The sequence below is a fragment of the Hippocampus comes genome, unplaced genomic scaffold (assembly GCF_001891065.2).
Source record: "Hippocampus comes isolate QL1 unplaced genomic scaffold, H_comes_QL1_v1.1 scaffold335, whole genome shotgun sequence".
Lineage (NCBI taxonomy): Eukaryota > Metazoa > Chordata > Actinopteri > Syngnathiformes > Syngnathidae > Hippocampus > Hippocampus comes.
The window spans coordinates 332,582-355,158 of NW_017805823.1; the positions used below are offsets into that span (position 1 = coordinate 332,582).

A 22,577-nucleotide genomic window follows, 5' to 3' on the forward strand; every position below is an offset into this window, starting at 1 on the left:
CCCCTCGTCACTGGCGACCGGGGTCGGATTCCGTGCATCTGGTAGCGAGCGTAGCGAGGCCACTCCCCCGCAAGCGAGCATTTGCTCTGGAGCAAATTTAACCCAGCTGCATTCACACGTGCACATTTGTTCCGGCGTAGCGTCGCAAACGAGCATTTGCTCTGGAACAAATTTTTAAAACACCTCCCTGAGGTGGATCAAATTTGGTCCGGTATAAGCTCTTTAGTGGAGCTACGTCAGAGCAAATGTGCACGTGTGAACGCTTGACTGGATCTGTTTCGGCGCAGCGTCGGACCAAACGTTGCCGTGTGAACGGGGCTATTATCCACACTTAAAAACAGTTCGGTGCTAATGTGGGCTAAAAAGCCACTCTGAGAAGAAGAAGCCAGTACACTTAAGACACAAAAGGAAAAGCCAAATTACGGATTGCAAATGCACAAAGGGACAAAGTTTAAATGGAAATTGATATGTTTGGCAATAATGAGCATTGTTAGGTTTGGAAAACGGGGGAAATTTGCAAGCCTGAGAACACCACCCCAGCTGTGAAAGACGATGTTGGTAGTATTATACTGTGGGGTGTCTTTCTGTAGGAGGGATCGGTGCACTTGACAGAATAAATGGCATCATTAGGAAAAACGAGTACTGTGAATACTGAAGCAACATCTTAAAGACATCAGCAAGGAAGTTAAAGCTTTGGTGCAAATGGTTCTTCCAAATGGGCAATGTCCCAGAGCAGGGGTAGGGAACTCCGGTTCCTCGAGAGCCATATCCTGCCTGTTTTAGGTCCCTCCCTACTCCAACACACCTGATTCAAACAATCAGCTCATCAGCAAGCTCTGTCGAGGCCTGCACAATTGAATCAGGTGTGTTGGAGTAGGGAAGGACAAAAAACAGGCAGGATATGGCTCTCGAGGAACTGGAGTTCCCTACCCCTGTCCCAGAGCATACTGCAAAACTGGTTTCAAACTGTTTTAAGGACACCCAAGTTGGTGTTTTGTAGTGGCCGTCACAAAACCGTGATCTCAATCCTATTCAAAATTGAGGGCAGACCCGAGGCCGACAAACTTGGCTCAGTTTGACAAGTTCTTTCAGAAGGAATGGGCCAAAAATACTGCCGTCTGTGAGGAGGTTGTGTGGAAGGATATCCAAAATGTTTGACCCAAGTCATACACTTTCAAGGCATGGGGCCAAATATTTATCAACTTTATCTACATTTCTGACTTAGAAGAAAGTCATGAACATTTCTCTGTGGGTGATCTTTCATTTTTCCTGGCATTTAGCAAATAGAAAGAGTGGAACCTTGAGTTACAAGTGTCCCTTTTAATGTACAATTCGACTTGCGGATAAAATTTGTGCAGAAAAATTACCTTGATTTAGGTTCTACTTTTGATATACAAACTGTCTCGGCATGGACAAGCGGATAGATCTGTTATAAATCTTCCAGCTCTACGTAACCACCATTGGCAATGTGCATAAGGCATTGCTGTGATCTGAAAACTAGCGATATTCTTCCACGGGTAAAGGTGGAAGCAGTCGCATATTTAGACGGAAGTTCCACGCCCGGGTTCTTGATCATCCAATTACAAACTAACTGTTGTGTTTGTGAATAACATCTGAAAGTCTTTTTGTGAAAAAAATCTATTTACAGTGTTTATTTATTTAAATGTCTATGTAATGTAAAGAATAAGCAGTTAATGTCATTGTAATCGTCACAGATATCCCTGCATTTTGTCGGGAGGCGGGAGTTCCACATACGTACAGTGCATTCACCCAATCACAGGTGCCTTGCACGCATTGATTCAAGCTAATGTTTTGTTATATCGTGTACGTAAACTTCAGGTTTCAACTTTAGTGGATAAGTCCTTTGTCCTATGATGGGAATCAGCCAGTGGTGTAGCAATAGATATTGGCTCTTTTGGGTTCTCTAAAATGCTGTTTTTCTTCATTTTCAGAATGTCTTTGAGATGAAACGCTTTTTCGGAAAAGCCCTAGTCTTTCTACACTGAAGAAAAGGTTGGGCTTATTAATCATATTCATTGTTGTCTTGTCATTGTATACTATTTTTATGATTTGGTGCTTTTCAATTTTAGGAAGAGTGCATATATTCCCCGATTCCTAGAAGACAATGGCTCATGAGTGGAATTCTTATTTTCAAACTGTCACACCACTGCCAAAGATGTTGAGGACATCGGAACCAGAAGGAAGTCTTACCCAACATATCGAGACCTTTGTGGGAGAGGATGAGTTCTCCAACCCCACAGCTTCACACACTGCCCCTGGAGCAGACTCTACATTTGATCCAAACTATTACTCGACTTCTGGTCTTGGAAATTCCACTTCTGATTGTGCTTACGAAAACTACTTTGGAGAAACACCTTGGCAAACGGATGAACAACTCATGCTCAAGGATACTTCATTGAGAACTGAAGACGATGGTCATGATATTAAAGACGTGGCCATGAATGGATTGCCTTCATCAGGACCGTTGCCTCTATCTTATTCAGCAGAGTTGCAAGCACTTCAACCAAATTGTGAACTTTTAGCTTCATCGCTTCTTGAAGATTATTCAGACGTCAGTAGTTGCTCGGACACAGATGTAAATGAAACAAGGCCTTCTTGTAAATTTATTGCTCGTCCAACTCGACAGCCTGAAACTGATTCATCTTCAAAACGAAGTCCATCAGAATGGCTTTTCACACCCCCTGAAAAGCTAACATTTTCAAGTGAGATTAAAGCAAATTGCCCAGGTTCACCAACATTGATGGCTGGAGAAAATACAGCTGAATCTCTACAAGGGACAAACAATAGTTCAGTAAAAGATGATTGTAGCACACTACAAAATCACCCCCCCCCAGGAATTCCAACCGAAGAGGGAGAGTCCGTTAAGGACTGCAGTGGCAAAGGGGGAGATCCAAGTCAAGAACAAAATAAAAATGTGGAGCACAATCAAATTGAAGGACACTATTCAGACATCTCTGTAAGTGACAGTGAAAACATGACCAGCACAGAGATTTACCCAGATCATATGAAGGATCAAAGGACTGTTACACCTGAATGTACAAAAACATCAATTCCAAAGATGAAAGATGACAGTGCAGTCCAGCACAATCAAATTGAAGGATACTACTCAGACATCTCTGTAAGTGACAGTGAAAACATGACCAGCATAGAGATTCACCCAGATCATCTGAAGGAGCAAAGGACTGTTACACCTGAATGTACAAAAACATCAATTCCAAAGATGAAAGATGACAGTGCAGTCCAGCACAATCAAATTGAAGGATACTACTCAGACATCTCTGTAAGTGACAGTGAAAACATGACCAGCATAGAGAATCACCCAGATCATCTGAAAGAGCAAAGGACTGTAACACCGGAATGTACAAAAACATCAATTGCAAAGATGAACGATGACAGTGCACTGGAGAAAGGAACTGAGGAAACAAATAAATCATGCCCTCTGGAGAATGAAGTCAATGACAACCCTAATGCCTTTGGACAGCCAAAAGTAAATATGGCATTGGATCAAGAGGATTGCAGTCCTTTCCATCAAAGTCAAGAAAACAAATTAGATTCTTTGGGTCAGGAAAATATTACTCCACCAAAGCAGACGAATATTGAATTCTCCAGTGTTCATGATGAAAGCATGGATATAGACAACCCGCTATCAAATACGGAGATCAAATGTCAAGACAGTGAAATGAAGCCTGTCACCCCTCAAACCGTTGATTCGCCAGAGTCCAATTCTAATAATGCCACTTGTGAACTGATGGAATGCACAAATATGCCGGAGACCAAACACCAAGACATTGGTTCCTGTTTGCAGTTTTCAAAAAATCAGCCTCTTCTGGACAATATTTGGAACGCTGTTCCAGTGAGTGATGCCAGTGGCAAGCAGAGGTCATGCAGTAATTCAGATTCCTCTCTAAATCCAAATACCCTAAGAACAGACACTGATTTGGTAAGCGATAATATTTGGAATAGAAATAACAATCCATGTGTTGATATGATGTCACACTTTCTCCAACAAACCTGCTCAAGTATCGACACAAATATTTCTGTCAAAGGGGAAGTCATGTGTTTCCAGGAGGAGAATCAAACATCCTGTATAGATTCAGACGCTACCGGTGTGGTTAGTGATGCTACTATTTTGGATGAGCATGTTGAGACCAAGAACAGCTTTTCTAATTATATAAAACCCTCTTCACAGCACAGCAACTTGAGCAATGAGTGCTATTCCAACAAGGATAAGGATTTTGGAGAGAGCATTCCTCCATGTTCGAAAAAGTCACTTCAAAGTCCAGTGCCCCCAGAAGAAGAACATGCCAAGGTGTTATTGGAAGGGATGGACACTTGCGAGGAAGAAAAATTGATGCTTGGTGACCGATATGGGGAACCTCCTGTGAAAAAACACTGCAGGGACCCTGACCCAATTAACTTTGAAGAAAAGTGTACTGTCCAACCAATCACCAATGGCTTGGATGAGTCAAAAGAACAAGGTAGTGCTCTGATCTCCTCTTTCCAAATGAGGAAACAACTACAGCCTGTTGTAATTATGAATAAAATGGATCCTGCACCAGGTCATTCGTACCAATGTGCAGTTTGCCAACAAATAACCCACAGTGCGGATCATCTAATTGAACACCACCACCATCAACATTCAAACCAAATCTTCCAATTTTGCAAAACATCAAATCAATACCTAATGAGTAATGGACAGGCTGACAAAGACAAGTATGTGGGCAGCAAAACTGAAGAACCTCACCATGTTTCTGTTTCTTCACATAAAAAAAGAAAATCCCATCATTGTACCATTTGCAATTTGACATTCCTAAAAATAATCAAGTATGTGCAGCACATGCGTTGTCACACTGGTGAAACGCCTTATAAGTGTGATGGATGCGGTTTATATTTTGCACAGACTGGCTCCTTAGCTAGACACAAGAGTATCCCTGGTAGATGCAAGAATTCCAAACCACAAAATCCCATTGCAAAATCGAGTGACCATAAAGCTATCAAGCTAGGTATATGGGAAACTACTACCCAACCATCACTACCACAAAAAGTTGATACTCATGTGACGCTGCTCGAAACTCTGCCTCGATGTTACATTAATTTGTTTGACATCTGCACAGCTAATGTATGTATCTATTGTGGCAAGCAATACTCAACGCCGAAGAAAGTCAAGAAGCATATTTACAACATGCACACAGGAAATTCTCCAGGTGTTTGGCAAAATCCTACTTCCATGAAAATAGCTAAAATAACAAACAAGGGGCCTTGGAAGATGCATTTTGAGAAAAATGAAAATATTGAAAATGAGATATTGCCTAAACATAAATGTCCGCTCTGTCCACGACTTTTCAGGCACGCAATTAACAGAGCGAAACATTTACGTGATTGTGTCAGACGGGCTGTTTATCATAGCAAGGGGAAGGTTGGTGACAAATTCAAATGTCCATTGTGTCATTCTACATTTACTCAGCAAAAAAATAGATACAGACACATTTACAATAGCTGCTTCAGAAAAACTCTTAATCAATTAAAAGAGGCAGTACAATCAGAGCAAAGCGTTGATAACAAGAAAGAGTTGACAATGGCACAGGAACACGTGACCATAAAAAACAACCAGATGCAATCCAATTTGACAGTCCCTAAAACTAAACAGTCTCACAAATGTGGTGTCTGTCCAGCAGTTTTCCAGCAAGTGTCAGGACTCTGCAAACATGTGAAGAGACACGAGTTTAAAATTACAGGCAAAATGATCAAGTATAAGATCAAGTCCAGCAACTCAAAGATGGCACCTTTAGGAGAGACAAAGACTGAGGAGATGGAGAACGATGTTGAGAAATCAGATGAGATCAATGTCTCCCTGAGCTGTCAGTATTGTGAAAAAAACTGTGACACGGAACAATCATTGAAGAAACACGAGCGGTGTCACAAAGGTGAAAGGCCATACCGCTGTCTCAAATGTGGAAGAGGGTTCAAGAAGAGAGTCTACCTTATGAGTCACAAAGTTGTCCATCAGAATGTCCAGTGCACCCTTTGCAGGAAAATTCTTCCAAATGCCAGAAATCTTGTCCACCATGTGAAATTGCATCATAAAGGGAAACCTTTTCCATGCCCCAACTGTCAAAAGCAGTTTTTGAATCCTACAGAGCTGCTTTATCATCTAAAATCACATCAAAGGGAAGGGAAGGCATCTCCTTTGGACGGGGAAGCATTGGAGTCCATTAAATCCGAACAAGAGCCAGTTCAACAAAAGACGCAACAGTGTTCCCTTTGTAAAGAAGTCTTTCATGATGCCGACTTACTAAGGAAACACAGTCTTACACACATATCTTCATGTCACTGTCCATATTGCAATCAGAAGTTCAAAGCCCGTCGTTATTTGCTACTTCACATCTCCAAACATAAAGGAGTGAAACCTTATTCCTGTACTTGGTGTGGAAAAAGTTTCTATCAAAAACCAAACCTGGAAAATCACATGGAATGGTGTGTGCCGACTCAAAACCAAGAGCATTCTGGACCCAAAGTCCATAAGTGTTCATATTGTCCCCGAACATTTTTAAAAAGAATGCGCCTGCTGGCTCACAACAACGGCCACAAGTTCAATACTCTGCGAGTCTGTACCAATTGTGGGATGTACTTTGGTCCGAATCAACTTGGTCATCATCAGAGCATTTGTGGAGAGACGTCGCAACCCAACAATAACATATCTTCTCATGACGATGCCTGTCAAAACATTCTGCAGAAAAGCCAGACTATTAGTAAAAGCCCTCCTACTTCCAGTGCACCAAGGATGCTTCCATTTAAGTGTCCTCACTGTACAGAGAGGTTCAGGTTCAGGTCATTACTTTTAAAGCACACCGTTTTACACACTGCTGTACATTGTGGTGAACGCTTTGCATCCAGTGCATCGCAGTTGCAGCATGAAGAACGCTGTAAGGTTTCCAAGGAAGAGGAATCAAACATGAACAGTGAGGCTTCACTAGAAACGACAAACATCCCGGCTTGTATGGAGGAAGCGCAGATATTCCTCGAAAAAGCTGGAGATGAATACAAATGCAAATTCTGCACCAAGACATTTGTGAAGCCACGAAGCCTGCGACGTCATATTTTGACTCATAATGAAGTGAATCCCTACCGCTGCAAAACCTGTGGAAGCTGCTTTTCAAGGTATGACTATCTTAAGGTACACCATTCTCATTGCAAAGGAAAGCGATTGCAGTTGAAAATCTGCATTCCCAAAATCAGCTTGGATGATGTTGGCAAGGGCTGGCGAAACAGGTTTGCCAATGAACCAGTGAAACGGCAGGAGGGATTTGACTGCAATGTTTGTTCCAAGAGCTTCCCAACTCAGTCTGGACTGTCCCGCCATGTCACAATATTGCATACTGTCAAATTGTTCAGGTGCCCACATTGTTATTCAGGGTTTAAGCATGAAAAATCTCTGATATACCACAGGAAGTATAAAAAATGCACAAAAGTATCCAGAAATCAAGATTCTACTCCACGACCGGATTGTCTGCCATCAGAAAATGTTCGCCACCCACTCGGTGACGAAACCCCTCCGCCCAAGCTCAAGCGTCGTTCGAGCAAAAAGTACAAGTTTCCCTGCAGTTACTGCCCTTTTGCTTTTGAAAGGAGTGCACAGTTAGAGACACACACCCGTTTACACACAGGCGAGAAACCATTTGCGTGCGATTGTGGCCTGAGATTCATCAGGAATGACTACTTAAAACGTCATCGCCTAAAGTGCACCGTCAAACTTTGTAAAACATGCGGTGTAGCGTTCCCAGAAAAAGAACTGAAAGATCATCAGACAACTTGTACTTCAAAATCATGCCAATCAACAAAGTGGGAAGAACCTTCTCAAAGCCTTACAAAAGGATTTTCGTGTGCATACTGTTCTTTACGTTTTTCTTTATTTTCACAGCTTCAGGAACATTTTTTAAATGCACACAAACTGGAAACGAGTGATCCACCAGGGTCTGCCGCTCCTCTTCAACATCATCTTTCAAAACTACGAACCGCGAAAGATGATCGGCATGACAAACACCCCAGCGAAGGTACTAATTTGACATGTAAACTAGATACTGCACTCGTTGGTGATGTTTCTGAATCACTAGTGTGCCCAGTCTGCAATTTGTCCTTTGAAAACAAGGCTGGACTAAAGGGTCATTCTCGTGTGCATTCAAAAGAGAGCCCTTACAAATGCAAAACATGCAAGAAAGGCTTTTGGAATAAAAATCTACTGCGCAACCACAGCAGGAAATGCAGGTTTGGCTATTTCGCTCCAAAAGATACAGATCAGAAGCCGGAATGCCCCCTGAAAGCAGACCGTAATCTGACACTGCCCGATTCCGTTCTCGTGTTCAAAGATGAGGCACGGACAGACATTGGAGTTTTGCAGAGAAAGTTCTCATGCAAAGGTAATTCAAAGGAGTATCCGCAAAATCCAGATGAAGATCCGAAGCAATGCAGTCCAAACAAAGATAAAGTGGTTCAGTACCAATGTTCAGAGTGTGACTTGAGCTTCACCGATGGCTTGATGTTGATCAGTCACCTTGAAGAACACGGGAGAGAGGAGCAAGCGAATAAATGCATTTCCTGTTCAAAGTGTCGCCGTACTTTTTCAAGTGCCACAGATCTTGAAAAACACATGAAAAGTCATGGTTTAACCAAGAATTTCTCTTGCACATTGTGTCCCAAGTCATTTTACACGTCATCAGATTTGGAAATCCACAAATCGTACCATGACTCCAACAGACCATTTGCTTGTGAACTGTGTAATCACAGGTTTTGGTCCAGGCAATCTCTTTGCTATCATCACAATGAAGAGCATCCTGACCAGTCATTTGCTTGTCGTTTCTGTAAAAAGACCTATGCCACCAAAAAGTCTCTCCAAAGACACTGCAGAAAATGGCACCTGAAAGAGCAAAAGAACTCTGAAAGCAGTCTTGAGCTGGAACCTGTTGTGGCTAATGAAAGCGTCGGTGATGGAAGTAGTAGTGAGGACAGTGACTCAGACTCTGCGCCTTACTTCCCTTGCCATGTGTGTGGAAAGACATTCCCAACTTCAGAAAAACTGGAAGATCATCAAAAATGTCATCTCGGTGAAAAGCCTCATGAATGTGCGGAATGTGGCAAATGTTTTTTCCAGGCCTCCCAGTTGGAGCAGCACAAACGCATGCACAAGTCTGAGTTACAGTGTCAGGTGTGCGGAAGAGGGTTTGTGTCCCTCTTTGCCCTGCGAAAACACAAACATAGCCATGGCAAGAGTCGTCCACACCGTTGCTCCAGATGTCATCTGAGCTTCTCTGGAGCCTCCCAGTTAGCAGAACACATGTCTACACACCGAGAAGAAAACTTTCCATGTGACATATGCAATCAAGTGTTCCCTTCCAAGACAAGTAGAGCTGAGCACAGAAAAGAACACGGAGTTTCAATTGCACACCCCTCACCTTTCCCTGAAAAGTCATCTTCTGTCTCTCAAAGAAGCCCAGCGGAAACCCTGAAATACCATTGTGGTAATAATGAGCGCTTCAAAGTCCGAGAGGACCTCTCGGATCATTGTTCCAAGACCCCCAAGGACCGGTCATATTCCTGTTCTGATTGCGATAAACATTTTCTTCACTCATCCGATCTGAAACGGCACAGGGTCATCCATCGAGAGTCAACGTCTGATAGTGAATATTCGTGTAATCGCTGTAATACCACTAGTTCCTCCCTTGAGCACTTCCTCAGCCATCTGAAGACCCATGAAAATGAGCTTACTGCACCTGGAAATAATACTGATGGTTACACATGTCCCATTTGCAGCCAATCATTTCTTAAGGCCAGAGACTTGATTTCCCATGTTTCTGTTCATTCTCCGGATGTGCCGACATGCACAATGTGCAAAATGATCTTTTCTTCCAAAAATGAGCTTGAGGAACACGAGCAGAGACATCATCGTTCCGTTTCAAAATTTGAATGTAAGAGGTGTGACAAGAGATTTGCGGGAAGTGATGCCTTCCATCAGCACTCCTGTTCCCGTAAACAGGAACAAATGGTGGTGACTGCAGGCAAGTCGGGGCCAGAAAATAACCATCAGCGGGCTGGGGAGGATGAAGAAATTGATGTCACTGGAGAGGAATTGTACAACTGCAGCACTTGCTCAATGCAGTTCTCTTCAAAAAGTTTTCTCTTGGAGCATCAAAACAAAGTACACTTAAAAGAAAAGCTTTTCAAATGCAAACATTGTACAAGATCCTTTGCCCTCCGCCATTCCCTTCGAAGACATGAGCTTGAGGTCCACATGAAACGGGCTCAACCAGCACCACAAACCAAGCTGAAATGTCCCCAGTGCTCTTCTAAATTCGACACAGCCCAAGATCTTTCATTGCACATGAGGATGCATGCCGAACAAGAAGTCGGACAGCACCGCTGCGATATGTGCTACAAGTCATTTGCATACTCTTCTCAGCTTCTGCGGCATCAAGAAAGCCATGTTGGCCAAATAGTTTATGAATGCACCGAATGTGACAAGGCCTTTGCTTTCCCTCACCTGCTAGAGGAGCATCGACACACACATGCTTAGCTTTCGAAAGAATGGACAATATATCATATCTCCTCAATACTCCTTCAAAAACTTAATTGTACAGTGTCTGATTGGGCCTCCAACAACATTTGTGTCAATCCCTCTTGAACTTGTAAATAAGTGTACTTATATTTACAAGTGAAATTGTAAATATAAATTCCATTGTTGCACTTTGCAATGATTACATTCTTCAAATGTTCTTGATGCTATTTGTTCTTATACTGTTCATGGAGTCTCTCATTTTGAATTATAAAATTGTATATTGTAAAAAAAAAATGGTAAAAGGGTTCAATATTTTGAAGTTTTAAAAGCTTCATTTTCAAGGCATTGGAAGTTGTTTTTCGTATGTTCTCTTGGTGACTGTGTTCTCATTGTATGCCTCGTCTTGTTTTTGTAGATACTTTTGTGATTTTAGTTAATATTTGTTTGCAATTGAGGAAACTTGTACACTCATTGCACACGTGAATTAAAGTATCTAGCCTGAACACAGTTTCATGGCTTTTGTTTACCAAATCTTCCAAAAATAAATGTGGGTTTGTTATGAGAATTGTCACTTCATTTAACCAAATAGTTCACTCTGTAAAATGTGGGTTGTCACTCGGCATGGCTGACGTTGGATCCCGACAGTATTATACCACAATATTTTTGCTCACAGTTATCACAGTATTAGAATTACAGCTCTCAAATGAATCTGTTGAAATAATTTGGGAAATAAAACCTGCATTTTTTCCCCCCACTGAACACGGTTTGTTTTCAAGCAAAGTACAGAATATCTGTTCCAGACGGTATACCATGTTCAGCTCAAATAAATGTTAACACTGTTCTGTGTTAATTCTTAAGTCACAGTGTTCCTATCACTGGTGAGCTATTTTTCAAACTGAACTCTGGGCTTCTCATGTGGTCTCCCTCCAAAAGGAAACCTCGACTTTTTAAAACCACGGTGAACATGGGCCATTTGGTCCCTGTTCAACCAATGTCAGAGGTTATTCCGTATTGTTAGATTCGTTTCCAGTGGGAGGTTGGCTTCCCTTTGTCCCAGAGTATTTCCTTAAGCAACAGAATTTCTAGGTCCAGCCAAGGCGGGGTATTGATAGGATGAAAACCAGCACCTCCAAATAAGACCATGGTTCTGAGTCAGAAAAGCGTAGAGTGCCCCCTACAGGTCGAGAACGAGCTCCTGCCCCAAGTGGAGGAGTTCAGTTATCTTGGGTTCTTGTTTATGAATCGCGATGATGGAACAGAAGATCAACAGGCAGACGCTGTGTCAGTCTGTTGTGGTAAAGGAGCTAAGTGAAAAAGCGAAACTCATAATTTTCCCATCAATTTACATTGCGAACCTCTGGTCACGAGCTGTGGATTGGGAACGGAAAGGACAAGATACAAATAGCCAAAACCATTTGTTCTGGAGAGTGTCCGGGCTCTTCCTTAGAGAGAGGGTAGGAAGTTCTGTAATTCGTCAGGAGCTCAGAGTAGAGACACAGCTCCTCCACATCAAGAGGAGCCAGATAAGGTGGCTCCTGGATGCCTCCCCGATGTGGTGTTTCGGGCATCTTCCACCCTGAGGAGGCCCCAAGGAACGGCCCATGCCTTGGGATACCCAAAAGAGCTGGACAAAATTGAAAAAAATGTGGCAACGCCAGTTGTTGCAACTCATTAGGGAAAACATTTCAATCCTGCTTCCTTATAATACAGTGGAGTAGGAGGATGACATTTAAAAAAGAAAAAATTCTAAAAGATAGTAAGCACATGACCGGGACGCTTCCAAGTAAACACGTTGCTCGATGTCATAAAACTGTGATCAGTCTTCAGAGTTGAAGTGCTCATCTCTACTTTGGTGGACTTCAACCACCCACTTCAAATATTAGAATCACCGGCCCCAATAATTTGAATTCTATGAGCATAGCCGCTCACTAAAGTTTATTGACAAAAACGTTTACCGTCCTTAAAATCCATAATACTGTGGCAATCCCAAGAATTTCAGAGGTTTACTAATACTAAAGTGGCACGGTGGATGACTGGTTTGCACATTCGGCTCACTGTACACATTTCCGGTTCGAGCCATCCGGTGTGGAGTTTGCATGTTTTCTCTGGGTACTCCGGTTTCCTCCTACATTCCATAAACATGCATGGTATGTTGATTGAACACTCAAATTACTGCTAGGTGTAATTGCGAGCACATCGTTTGTCTACATGTGCCCCGGGATTGGCTGACAACCCGTTGAGGGTGTACCCCGCCTACTGCCCGAAGACAGGAGTGATAGGCTCAGCACGCCTACGACCCTCGTGAGGATAAGCGGTTCAGATAATGGATGATTGAACATTTGGCAAGCCCCCTCGCTGTCCATCTTTAAAACTCATCTCAAAACTCATTTCTATTCTTTGGCTTTTAACTCAGCATGACTCATACTTGATTTTTTTTTTTTTTGTTTTCTACTGCCTTTGTTATTAATTTATTGTGATATTGTTTATTGTTTTATGTATGATATTTGCTCTATGTACAGCACTTTGTATACAGTGTTGGTTGTCCTAAAGTGCTCTATAAATACAGTTGAGATGAGAGATCTCCAAAGTAAGAACAACTGATGTGGTCTTCCTGCTCTGGCATGGTAGGTAGCACATGGTCACATAGCATTCCAAGTGGTGCGCAGGAGTGACGATAGTTTGTTTCATTCATGATTAAACTCAGTTTTAAATGATCATAAACCCAAGAGTCATTAAAACCCCAGCAGCTGAAGCCATGGGAAACATTTATTTCAAAAGAAGACGTGTTCACTTTGCTTCTCACAATTCCTACAAGTCGCTTTTCTGACGCCACATCTGCTCTTCGTTGATCGGTGCATCCCACTGTCGATTTGCTCATGTTTGCACCGCATCAGAAATGCCCTTCATACATCTACTGACCAGACTCCATTGTTGGTACAGCATTGAGTCTAGATTTCCAGGGTATGAGCCTATCTCACTTTTTCCACATTTTGTTGTTACAGCCTCATCCTAAAATTGAATACATTCATTATTTCCTCAGAATTCTACATCTAACACCCCATCATTACATGTTTTGTTTTTCATAAAAGTAAAAAATAATAATACGTCACACATACCGCTTCTCCTCCACATCGAGAGGAGCCAGATGAGGTGGCTCGGGCATCTAATTAGGATGCCTCCTGGACGCCTCCCAGGTGAGGTGTTCCGGGCATGTCCCACTGGCAGGAGACCCCGAGGACGACCCAGGACACGCTGGAGAGACTATGTCACCCAGCTGGCATGGGAACGCATCGGGATCCGCCAGGAAGAGCTCGAAGAAGTGGCTGGGGAGAGGGAAGTCTGGGCTTCCGTCCTAAAGCTGCTGCCCCCGCGACCCGACCCCGGATAAGCGGTGGAAAATGGATGGATGGATGGATGGACATACCAAAGTATTCACAACCTTTGCACATGCACAGAGTTGTCCTGAAGACAATCTTTCGTTGTCTTGGCTGTGCGCTTAGAGTCGTCGTCCTGTTGGAAGGTAAACTTTTGCACCATTCTAAGGTCCTGAGTACTCCGGAGCACATTTTCAGATAGGATGTATCTGTACACTGCTGCATTCATCTTTCCTGACTAGTCTCCCAGTTCCTACTGCTGAAAATTATCCCCACAGCATGATGCTGCCACCAACATACTTGACCAGGTCATGAGGGGTGTCGGGTTTCTGCCAGACATGACGCCTGACATAAAAAGACTTCAATCTTTGTTCTGTCAGACCAGAGAATTTTCCTGCTCATGGTCTGAGAGCACTTCAAGTGCCTTTTGGCAAACTTCTGGTGGGCCATGTGCCATTTAATAAGAAGTGGCTTCCATCTGGCCACTCGACCACACAGACCTGATAGGTCCAGAGTTGATTGTCTTTCTGGAAGGTTTTACTTTCACCTCAGAGGACTGTTGTAGCTCTGACACAGTGACCATTGGGTTCTTGGTCACCTCCCAGCTAGCAGTGCTACTGTGACCATTATCTCCAAATAGAAAACTGGATGGGTGGAACCTGGATTTTTTGGAAGCTTTTACTGTTTGGAATAGAAAAGAATGGACCTGACTTGTGCTCTGGTGGTGAATGATTGTCCATCTCTATATGTGGCCTGCGACTAACCAGTCCAGGAAGTAGTCTGCCTTTAGTCCAAAGTCAGATGGAATAGACTCCAGCTCCCCATGTCCCTGAACAGTTTAAGCATTATAGAAAATCAATGGATCGATAGTTGATTGTCACTGTACACCGCAGGCCAGGCACAGAGCACATTTTGACAAACAACCATTTTGTCAACTCAAGTCAAGTCCAACTTTAATGTGAAATTCATCAAAAGTGGACATTTCTTACCTCTCAAGACAACATAAAACAAGAGGAGCCGCCGCGGGTGCCCGCACCGCCATCCAAAGAAATGTTAACATAAAATGACAAAATAATACAGGACAACACATTAGACACAGACAATCGTGCAATCTTAACCACTTTCCTGCATACACTTTGTTGTCTGAAGCAGTTATAGATGAAAGAGGAGCGAATGAAAGTGTCCTTTTCAGCAGTGGATCAAAGACGTCATGCTGCAATGTGCACACGTCTGCTACAAGCTAAGCTTGCAAGCAACAAGAAGCTGTAGCATCCAGAAACAAAAAAGAGATTGGCTCTCTTCTCCTGTCCCATGTAAAGCCGCTTCAATTCTGAGCCGCGACTCCCAGTTCCACATACGCATCGGCGCTCTGCGCTGACGCTCCTTTCTTCTCATCGTCGGCTCCTCAAGCCATGCATCCATCCAGCCGCAGTCTGTCCATCAGCACCGACCTTTTCACTGAACAAAGTGGGGCTGTGAGAATGCTGCCTATTTCAGGCGGAAGACAGTCGCCCCGGGGCTGTCCAGCAACGACAGTCAAATGGCGCCGACATTCCTCACAATCAAAATCCGTGCTGGTACATGTGTGCCGCCGAGAAGGTACAACCACCAAGCACAGATTATTCTTCTTTGACAAATGTTGTGGCCAAAAATGCTGAAAACAGTCCATATCAGGTCCACACGACTTAACAATAGCACCATGTGACAAAACAAAAGACAAAAACAAAAAACACAAGGTTCTTGGAGAGCACTTGCCGGCTGCCTACTCGGCCGCCATCTTGGAAAAAAAACACACTTTCAAACCAGTGAACAATTTAGAGTCTTTGATAAAGCCAACATGCATGTTCTGGAGGGAGCCAGCGTACCTGGGGGGGGGAAAAAACTACGCTAGCACGGGGGGGGGGGTTAAATGAAGACAGCGATAAACCTAAGTCATGATTTACAACCAAAACCTCAGAACTATGGGGTGGATGTACCCACACACCTTAAGTGCTGCCTCCAACTGTTTCTAATGAAATGAAATGGTTGCTTTTGGCACACAATATACTAATGTCATCCCTGGTCGGGTACTACTATTGCAGTCTAGTGACTGCCTTCATGGGTTCTTCACAGTGCAGTGTTTGGCGGGCTGGAGGCTGCCTAGGGAACCACGTGACCAAGATTTCCAGCGGCAGAGGCGTTTTCACTGCAGGCGTGTCTACTGCGCATGCACCGGAATCGCTCGATCCCGCAGCTGGACGTCAAGCTTCCTCTTGGTTTTCCCCCTCCTCTTCCTCCTCCTCTTCCTCCTCTTCTTCCTCTTGGCAAATCTTCACATTTGTTGGAGGCTGAAGCGGCTTTCCGAGAGCTCGCGCATCTGCATGGACAGATGCCTCCGGATCCGCGCAGGGGTTAATCGCTGTCTTTTTGTGCCCACTTCCAATGCATCAGACACCGCGCTTCTGTGACAGGGTGAGTGTTTAAACGGTGCAACAAAAAAAAGCTCCGGAGAGAAGACCGCGGCAGATCGCTTGCGAATATCCGTTGTTTGTGTGGCCTCTCACGGGAGCGTGGCCAGCCACCTCCCCTCGCTTAGCTCTCACGGGTGCACCTACCCAGCAAGTGCACAAGCCTTGCATGAAGTTAGTGTGTTTTTTTAAGCTCGCTAAACCATACCATGTGTTGCTTTTAGCATTCTTGTTAGCATGGCTATCTCACTTAGCTAAGTGACCGGAATGGATCATACTTATGTTGTTTTAGCTTTAGCTTAGCATGCATTTTCATTCGGATTTGCTTTCAAATGTGTGAACCCTGACCTCCATATACATGGGTACCCCTTGATATTTTGTGCTTTACAAGGTTGCCTTTTTAGGGAATCTCCAAACCATAACATACCTATTAAGTCAACACGAGCTCAGGTTGAAAGAAGCTAGTCAAATGAGAGGTGTATGTGTTTCAAAAGTCCTCTTGGCACACAAAAGACACCAAAACGGTTTCTCAATGCAAGCGCTGCTGTAAACCGGATTTGTTAAACAAGGTATGAATATCAAGGGAATTGGACGATAGGAACAGTGACTGAAAGCAGCACATCGCATGCCTGTCAAATGAATTAGACGCTGTGAAAAATTTACTTTTTTGCATATTTTCACTACTGATGTTTATGATCATCAAATTTGAACGTCAGACAAAAAGACCCAAAGTAAACATAAATAGCTAATTAATTTTTTATTTATTAAAGGAAACAACTATTCAAAGCTACCTAGCCATGTGTGGAAAAAGTACTTGCATCATAAATGATCTGTAGCCAACCACATTTTTTTGGAAAGTGGGGATCATTTTCAATAAGCATACCAAAGCCTGTACATACAGACCTGTTAAATCAACATTTCACTTAAATAGACCCTATTTGACAAAAAATAAAGTAATTGACATCAGTCTAGAAAAGATTACAAAGCCTTTCCTAAAGATTTAGGACTCCTACAAACCGTTGTCCTCAAATGAAGAAAACGTGGAACAGTGGTGAGCAGACAGCCTAGTTCACCACACACAAAAATGAAACATTTCTGACCTTTGTTTGAATTTTGATTATTACGGCAGAAATACACACACACACCCACAGAAAATCAGGTACTTCACAAAATTCGAAAATTTCATGTGACTTAATAAAAATTATCTCATATTAAATCAATATGCCCTCATTACTTTGTTGGACCTCCTTTTGCATTTCAAACAGCATTAAGGTGGCATGGCATGGAGGTGATCGTCCTTTGGCATAGTTTAAGATAAGATCACCTTTATTTGTCCCACACTGGGGAAATTTGCAGTCTACAGCAGCAAAATTGGGGGTTTAGGTGTTATTGTAGCCCAAGTTGCTTTGGGATTGAAGGGTGTCAATAATGTTTTTTTACACAGCTGTCAAGTCAACAGTCTTCCCCATGGTTCCAAAGCCTACTAAGCCAAACTGAGGCTAAAGGCTAAGAAAAAAACCTTTGCAGGTCATCTGCCTTAATTACTTGACAATATTGGAACACAAGGAGGCTACTATGTTGAACTTAGTCTTGATATTCCAATTTTGTGAAATACTGGATTTTTTTAATGGTTTGGAATATTTAACTTTGTGTGTTGAGAACTAACATGCAAGTTTCATTTTTTTATTTTTTATTATTGAAATAAATAGACTTCCTCTCAATATTCAAAACTTTTGGCACCCACCTATACATCGTCTTTGTAAATCCTCCTCCAGAGCTCCCGATAGCAATTTAAGGGGATTTAAGATGTATACAGTACATTATGCCAATGGATATGAAGATATATTTAAATATATATAGGTTGAACGTGATTTTCAAATAATTGTTGTTTTTTTTTTTTTTTTTTTTTTTTTTTTTTTTTTTTTTTTTTTTTTTTTTTTTTTTTTTTTTTTTTTTTTTTTTTTTTTTTTTTTTTTTTTTTTTTTTTTTTTTGAAACACGACATCCCAACTTAATTAGAATTTGGTTTGTGCAGCTTTAGAGACTACACCCGCCCCAACAATTTTTTTCCAAATGTACATCCTTGAGGTTCTTTTACTTAACGTTAGAATCGAAAATGTCTTAAATTTGACACCATGGAGCAGAGTGTAAACAGCCCTGCCACATTTGAATGATTACAAAAAATTGAAGTACAGGGGGAAAAAAGCCTTCAAAGATCATGAAAAGCCATTGTTTATTGTTTCACCATCAAATGCTGTGGGCCTGTCCACTGAATGCGCTGAAACCATGCCTTGCTCAATTGTCACCTGTCAATCAAATACAGCGTCTCTGTCAATTATGTTCAAACAGGTGTAATGTATTTAGAAACAAATCTCTGAATTCACTTTGCAGGGTCTTTAAGATGATCCAGTGTACTTTGAAGGGGACGCCAAACATTTGCTTTGCAATATGTAATGTCTATTTTTCTTTACATAGTGTAAAGAAAAAGTTTGACTTCCCCTTTAAGCTCACACCATTGCTCGGATATCACCCTTTAAGTCTTGACACAATTCCAGCTTGCTAAACACCACATTAAAATGTTTGATAAAAACGCGAACGTTGTGTGCAGTATCCAATGACATGTCTTTGTGTGTTATTTGCAGGAAACAAGAGTCCATAATGCTTGGGCTCCAGGGCAGTGGGCCTCCATCCTCCAAAATCTATCGTTGCGTGGCGTGTTCGGCAACCTTCAGCGGACTGGCCGCTTTGCTCGTACACCAGGCGACGCATGCCAACATGCTCCCCAAGGTCATTGCACCTCCCTCGACCCAGCCTGACATGAGCCTGCAGGGCGCCTTGGCAGCCACCCTGAAGTCATCCAATCCACCAGCATCGTCTGACGGCGCCTCGCCTTCGTTTTACATCTGTGATTGCGGAGAGGAATTTCAAGACTTTTGTCTCATGCTTGACCATAAGCAATCGCATAATTCTCCTTTAAAGTCACCCCCAACGACAAATAGTAATGCCGTCTCAAGTGAAACAGTGCCTGGTGCTGGTTCTCCTAATCTGACGGCAGAGTCAACTGTGGCGGTGACAGATTCGGTCCAGAGTTGCCCCACTACTTCAGGATCGCCACCTGTTAAAATAGAGCCCAAAGCCTGTGAAAGACTGGAAGAGAGCAAAGTGGTTCCATCAACTCATCTTGAACAATGTCAACCCGCTCAAGAAATTAAAGACGGGCAACTTGATCAGACATCTTCAAGTACTGAGCCAATATCACAGACTGTGAGGGATTCACCGCCTGCTCATAGTAGTGACGATGAGGAACCAGTGGTTAAAAATAACAAATTAATGAAAATCATTGCAACGGCCTACATGAAGCACGTTTCCGCGTCGCCACCTCCAAACGACAGTCATGATTTGATCACCCCCAAACAAGAGGCCATCCCAGTTGATATAACGCCGGTCCAAGAATCTGAAGAGCTACCGATCAATGATCTCTCTGTAGCAAAGTACAGACGACTACTCGCAAAGACCAGCGTAAAGACAAAAGCTCCCACCATTAGCCGAATTATTGACTCCAGCACGAAGAAGATAGTTTCTCTGACTAAAATGCTCTCGCCCGTCGTGGTTCTTGAAACTCGTCAGAAACTCCGAGATTCTAGCAGCAATGCCCTTTTTGGGAAATATCAATGCGGCCGCTGTCGTCGGACCTTTGCGAACGCCGACAGACTCACTGAGCATCACTTCTTGCACAAAAAGGAGCGAATTAAGTGTTGCCGTCGCTGCAAACAACTCATCATTGGCAAGCTGCCTTTCACTGACAATCATGTCTGTGTTTCATCAGTGAAAAAGCCTGCACAAGAGCCCAGTACATCGCCGCTAGTCCCCAGAATTGTGCCGTTCCATAATATGAAAAAATCGTTCTTTTGTCCTGTATGCAAGCACAACTACGCCCGCAGGTACAACCTAAAGAAGCACAAGTGTCACGGCCCAAGGGCAGCACTGTCCCAGACGCATCCCTCCGCTGACAGACTGCAAGCATTAAGATCAAGTAATAAAGCCTCAGCATTCAGGGATGGTCAAGGTGAGCGTGGAACGAGCAGCGTTTCCGTTTGCACGGAAGCCCCTCGGGTCAAAGTCGAGGTGACCTCGACTACTTCGGAGCAGTCTGAGATTTCAGATTGGTCTGGTTTTACCAAAGGCTTCCCGCCATTTTTGTCTCCTCCGATGGACCAGCATAAGGATGCCTCTGCAAGTGTGATGGAAAACAGTAGCTCGGATGCCTTGCCGAAGCATAACGAGAGCAGCAATGACGGCCAGTGGACAATGCCCTTGGATGATGAAATGGAGCTGCTTGGTTCTTCTCGGAATGCTGGTAATGAAGATGAGATGGAGCTGGAGTCGGAGATTGCGAACCTGAGATATTTTGTCAGAGATGGTGTGAAACGTTACCCCTGTCCCAGGTGCCAGAAAACATACAGTCGTCCCTCTACCCTGGCCCGCCATTTACGACTGTGTGGGTTCAGGCCTCGGGGGGCCGCGCCCGTATCGCACAGTGCGAATTATGGCGGCGGAGTCCAAAATAGCATCACAAAACAAATGTTTCCTTGCTCTGTCTGCGGCAGAAACTTCAACCGCAAAGATAACATGATGGTTCACAAGAGAAGATGCCAGTTGCAGCGGGCGGCAACTCGAGAGCCGTTGCAGCAGCATTTGCCGGCCGGTGCAAAAGGCAGTCCGGATAATGACGCAAACAACTGGGGCATCATGTCACTGCCCTCCGTGCTACCCAGACGGGTGACATGCGAGTGTGGGTTTGGATTTACATCTCCAAGACTCCTCCTGGAGCATCTACAAAAGCACGCGCAGGAATCTTACACGTGTCCGACGTGCGGAGAGACTGTTAATTCCTGGGCTGACTACGAGGTTCACCTACAGATTCACATGCATCCTCATCACCAGCTGCGGAAGGGACTCCAAGCACAGCGATCGCAACCACTGGTGCTTCGGATCCAACAGCAGCCGCCTCAACAACCGCAGCAGCCCCAGCCGCCGCCGCCTCTGCCTGTACGTCAGCCTTCGCCAAAGGAACCAGTCCCTGAGCGCTCAAATGTCAACAAAAAGCAGCGGGTGATATGCACACGATGCGGAAATACCTTTGCCACCCGCTGTTCCCTTCGAAGGCACTTGTCTTGGGACCGTTGCAAAGGTGGGCGCCCTCAAAATACACCCAAATCTTATCGCTGCTCCCGCTGCAGCTCCGAATTCCCCAACATGGTCAGTCTTCTGTTTCACCAGAGGAGCGGGGCCTGCAAACCACCCATCAAGCCCGTGCGCTGCCCAGTTTGTCTCCGTTGGTTTGGCACTGTGGACGGTTTGCAAAAGCACCTCTTGACTCACAAGCAGTCTGAAACCCATCGCTGTGATATCTGTCAGTGTTCTTACCCAAGTCTGAAATCTCTAAAAACCCATCGCAAGAGGGTGCATAATGTCATGTGCGCAGAACTCATGACTTAGTAACATTTTCCATTCTTTCTTATTTTTATTCTCATTTTATCAGTGACAGATGTGGGATTACAAAATGCCACTTTTGATTTTTGTACCTGCTTTTAATGATGTAAAAGAAGTCTGATGTAACACAAGAGGAAAAATAAGATAGTTTTGTAGCAGTTTGCTGCTGTGGAATCAAGTGTAGTTTTGTCAAGTCCTGTTATTTCAGTTTCAAGGTTGTAAATAGTTGCATTTACAGTTTTATCCAATAATTGTTCTGTAGCTTGTTCTGGTGTTATTAAATATTCCAATTCATTCCCGTGTTTTTGTATTTGTTTCAGTTCTATTTGGGTTCATCCAAACAGTTGGCTCTGTAGTGTAAAGCGCAGCTATGGAATTGCCTTGCAAGCATTCCGCAAGCAGATAACGAACAAATGGAAATCCATTGGAAATGGATTTGTTCAGTTTGATTTTAAAATTAATAATTTTTAAAATGAATTCATTTTTTAAGTATTCACCAGTCACAGAATCAGCACAGAAAAAGATGTACTCGAGTTTCTGGGTTTTGACAGAGATTAACTAATTATTAACTCACAGCTGCATTACACTGGATTTGTTTTGTGTATGAATAGCAACATACAAATACATTTATCGTGGTAATGGATTATGGCGCATTTGGTCTTCTGTACAACTATGTTGTGGGGGGGGGGGGAGGAAT

General features: G+C 43.3%; 1 protein-coding gene across 10 annotated transcripts in view; it reads left to right on the forward strand.

The window, feature by feature from the left end:
• znf1035 (zinc finger protein 1035) overlaps positions 1–22,174 on the forward strand; it is a 33,514-nt gene extending 11,340 nt beyond the window's left edge. For 4 of the 10 annotated variants that reach the window (XM_019886163.1, XM_019886164.1, XM_019886165.1 and 1 more), the window contains 2 exons: positions 1,953–2,013; positions 2,091–11,074. In XM_019886163.1, coding sequence (XP_019741722.1) covers positions 2,126–10,585 — 8,460 coding nt within the window. In that variant the 5' untranslated portion in view covers positions 1,953–2,013; positions 2,091–2,125 and the 3' untranslated portion in view covers positions 10,586–11,074. Of the gene's footprint in view, positions 1–1,952; positions 2,014–2,090; positions 11,075–15,811; positions 16,393–19,029 lie in introns of those variants that run through there. The other 6 variants (XM_019886170.1, XM_019886171.1, XM_019886168.1 and 3 more) reach the window with 5 other exon arrangements.
• Positions 22,175–22,577: the final 403 nt, after the last annotated feature.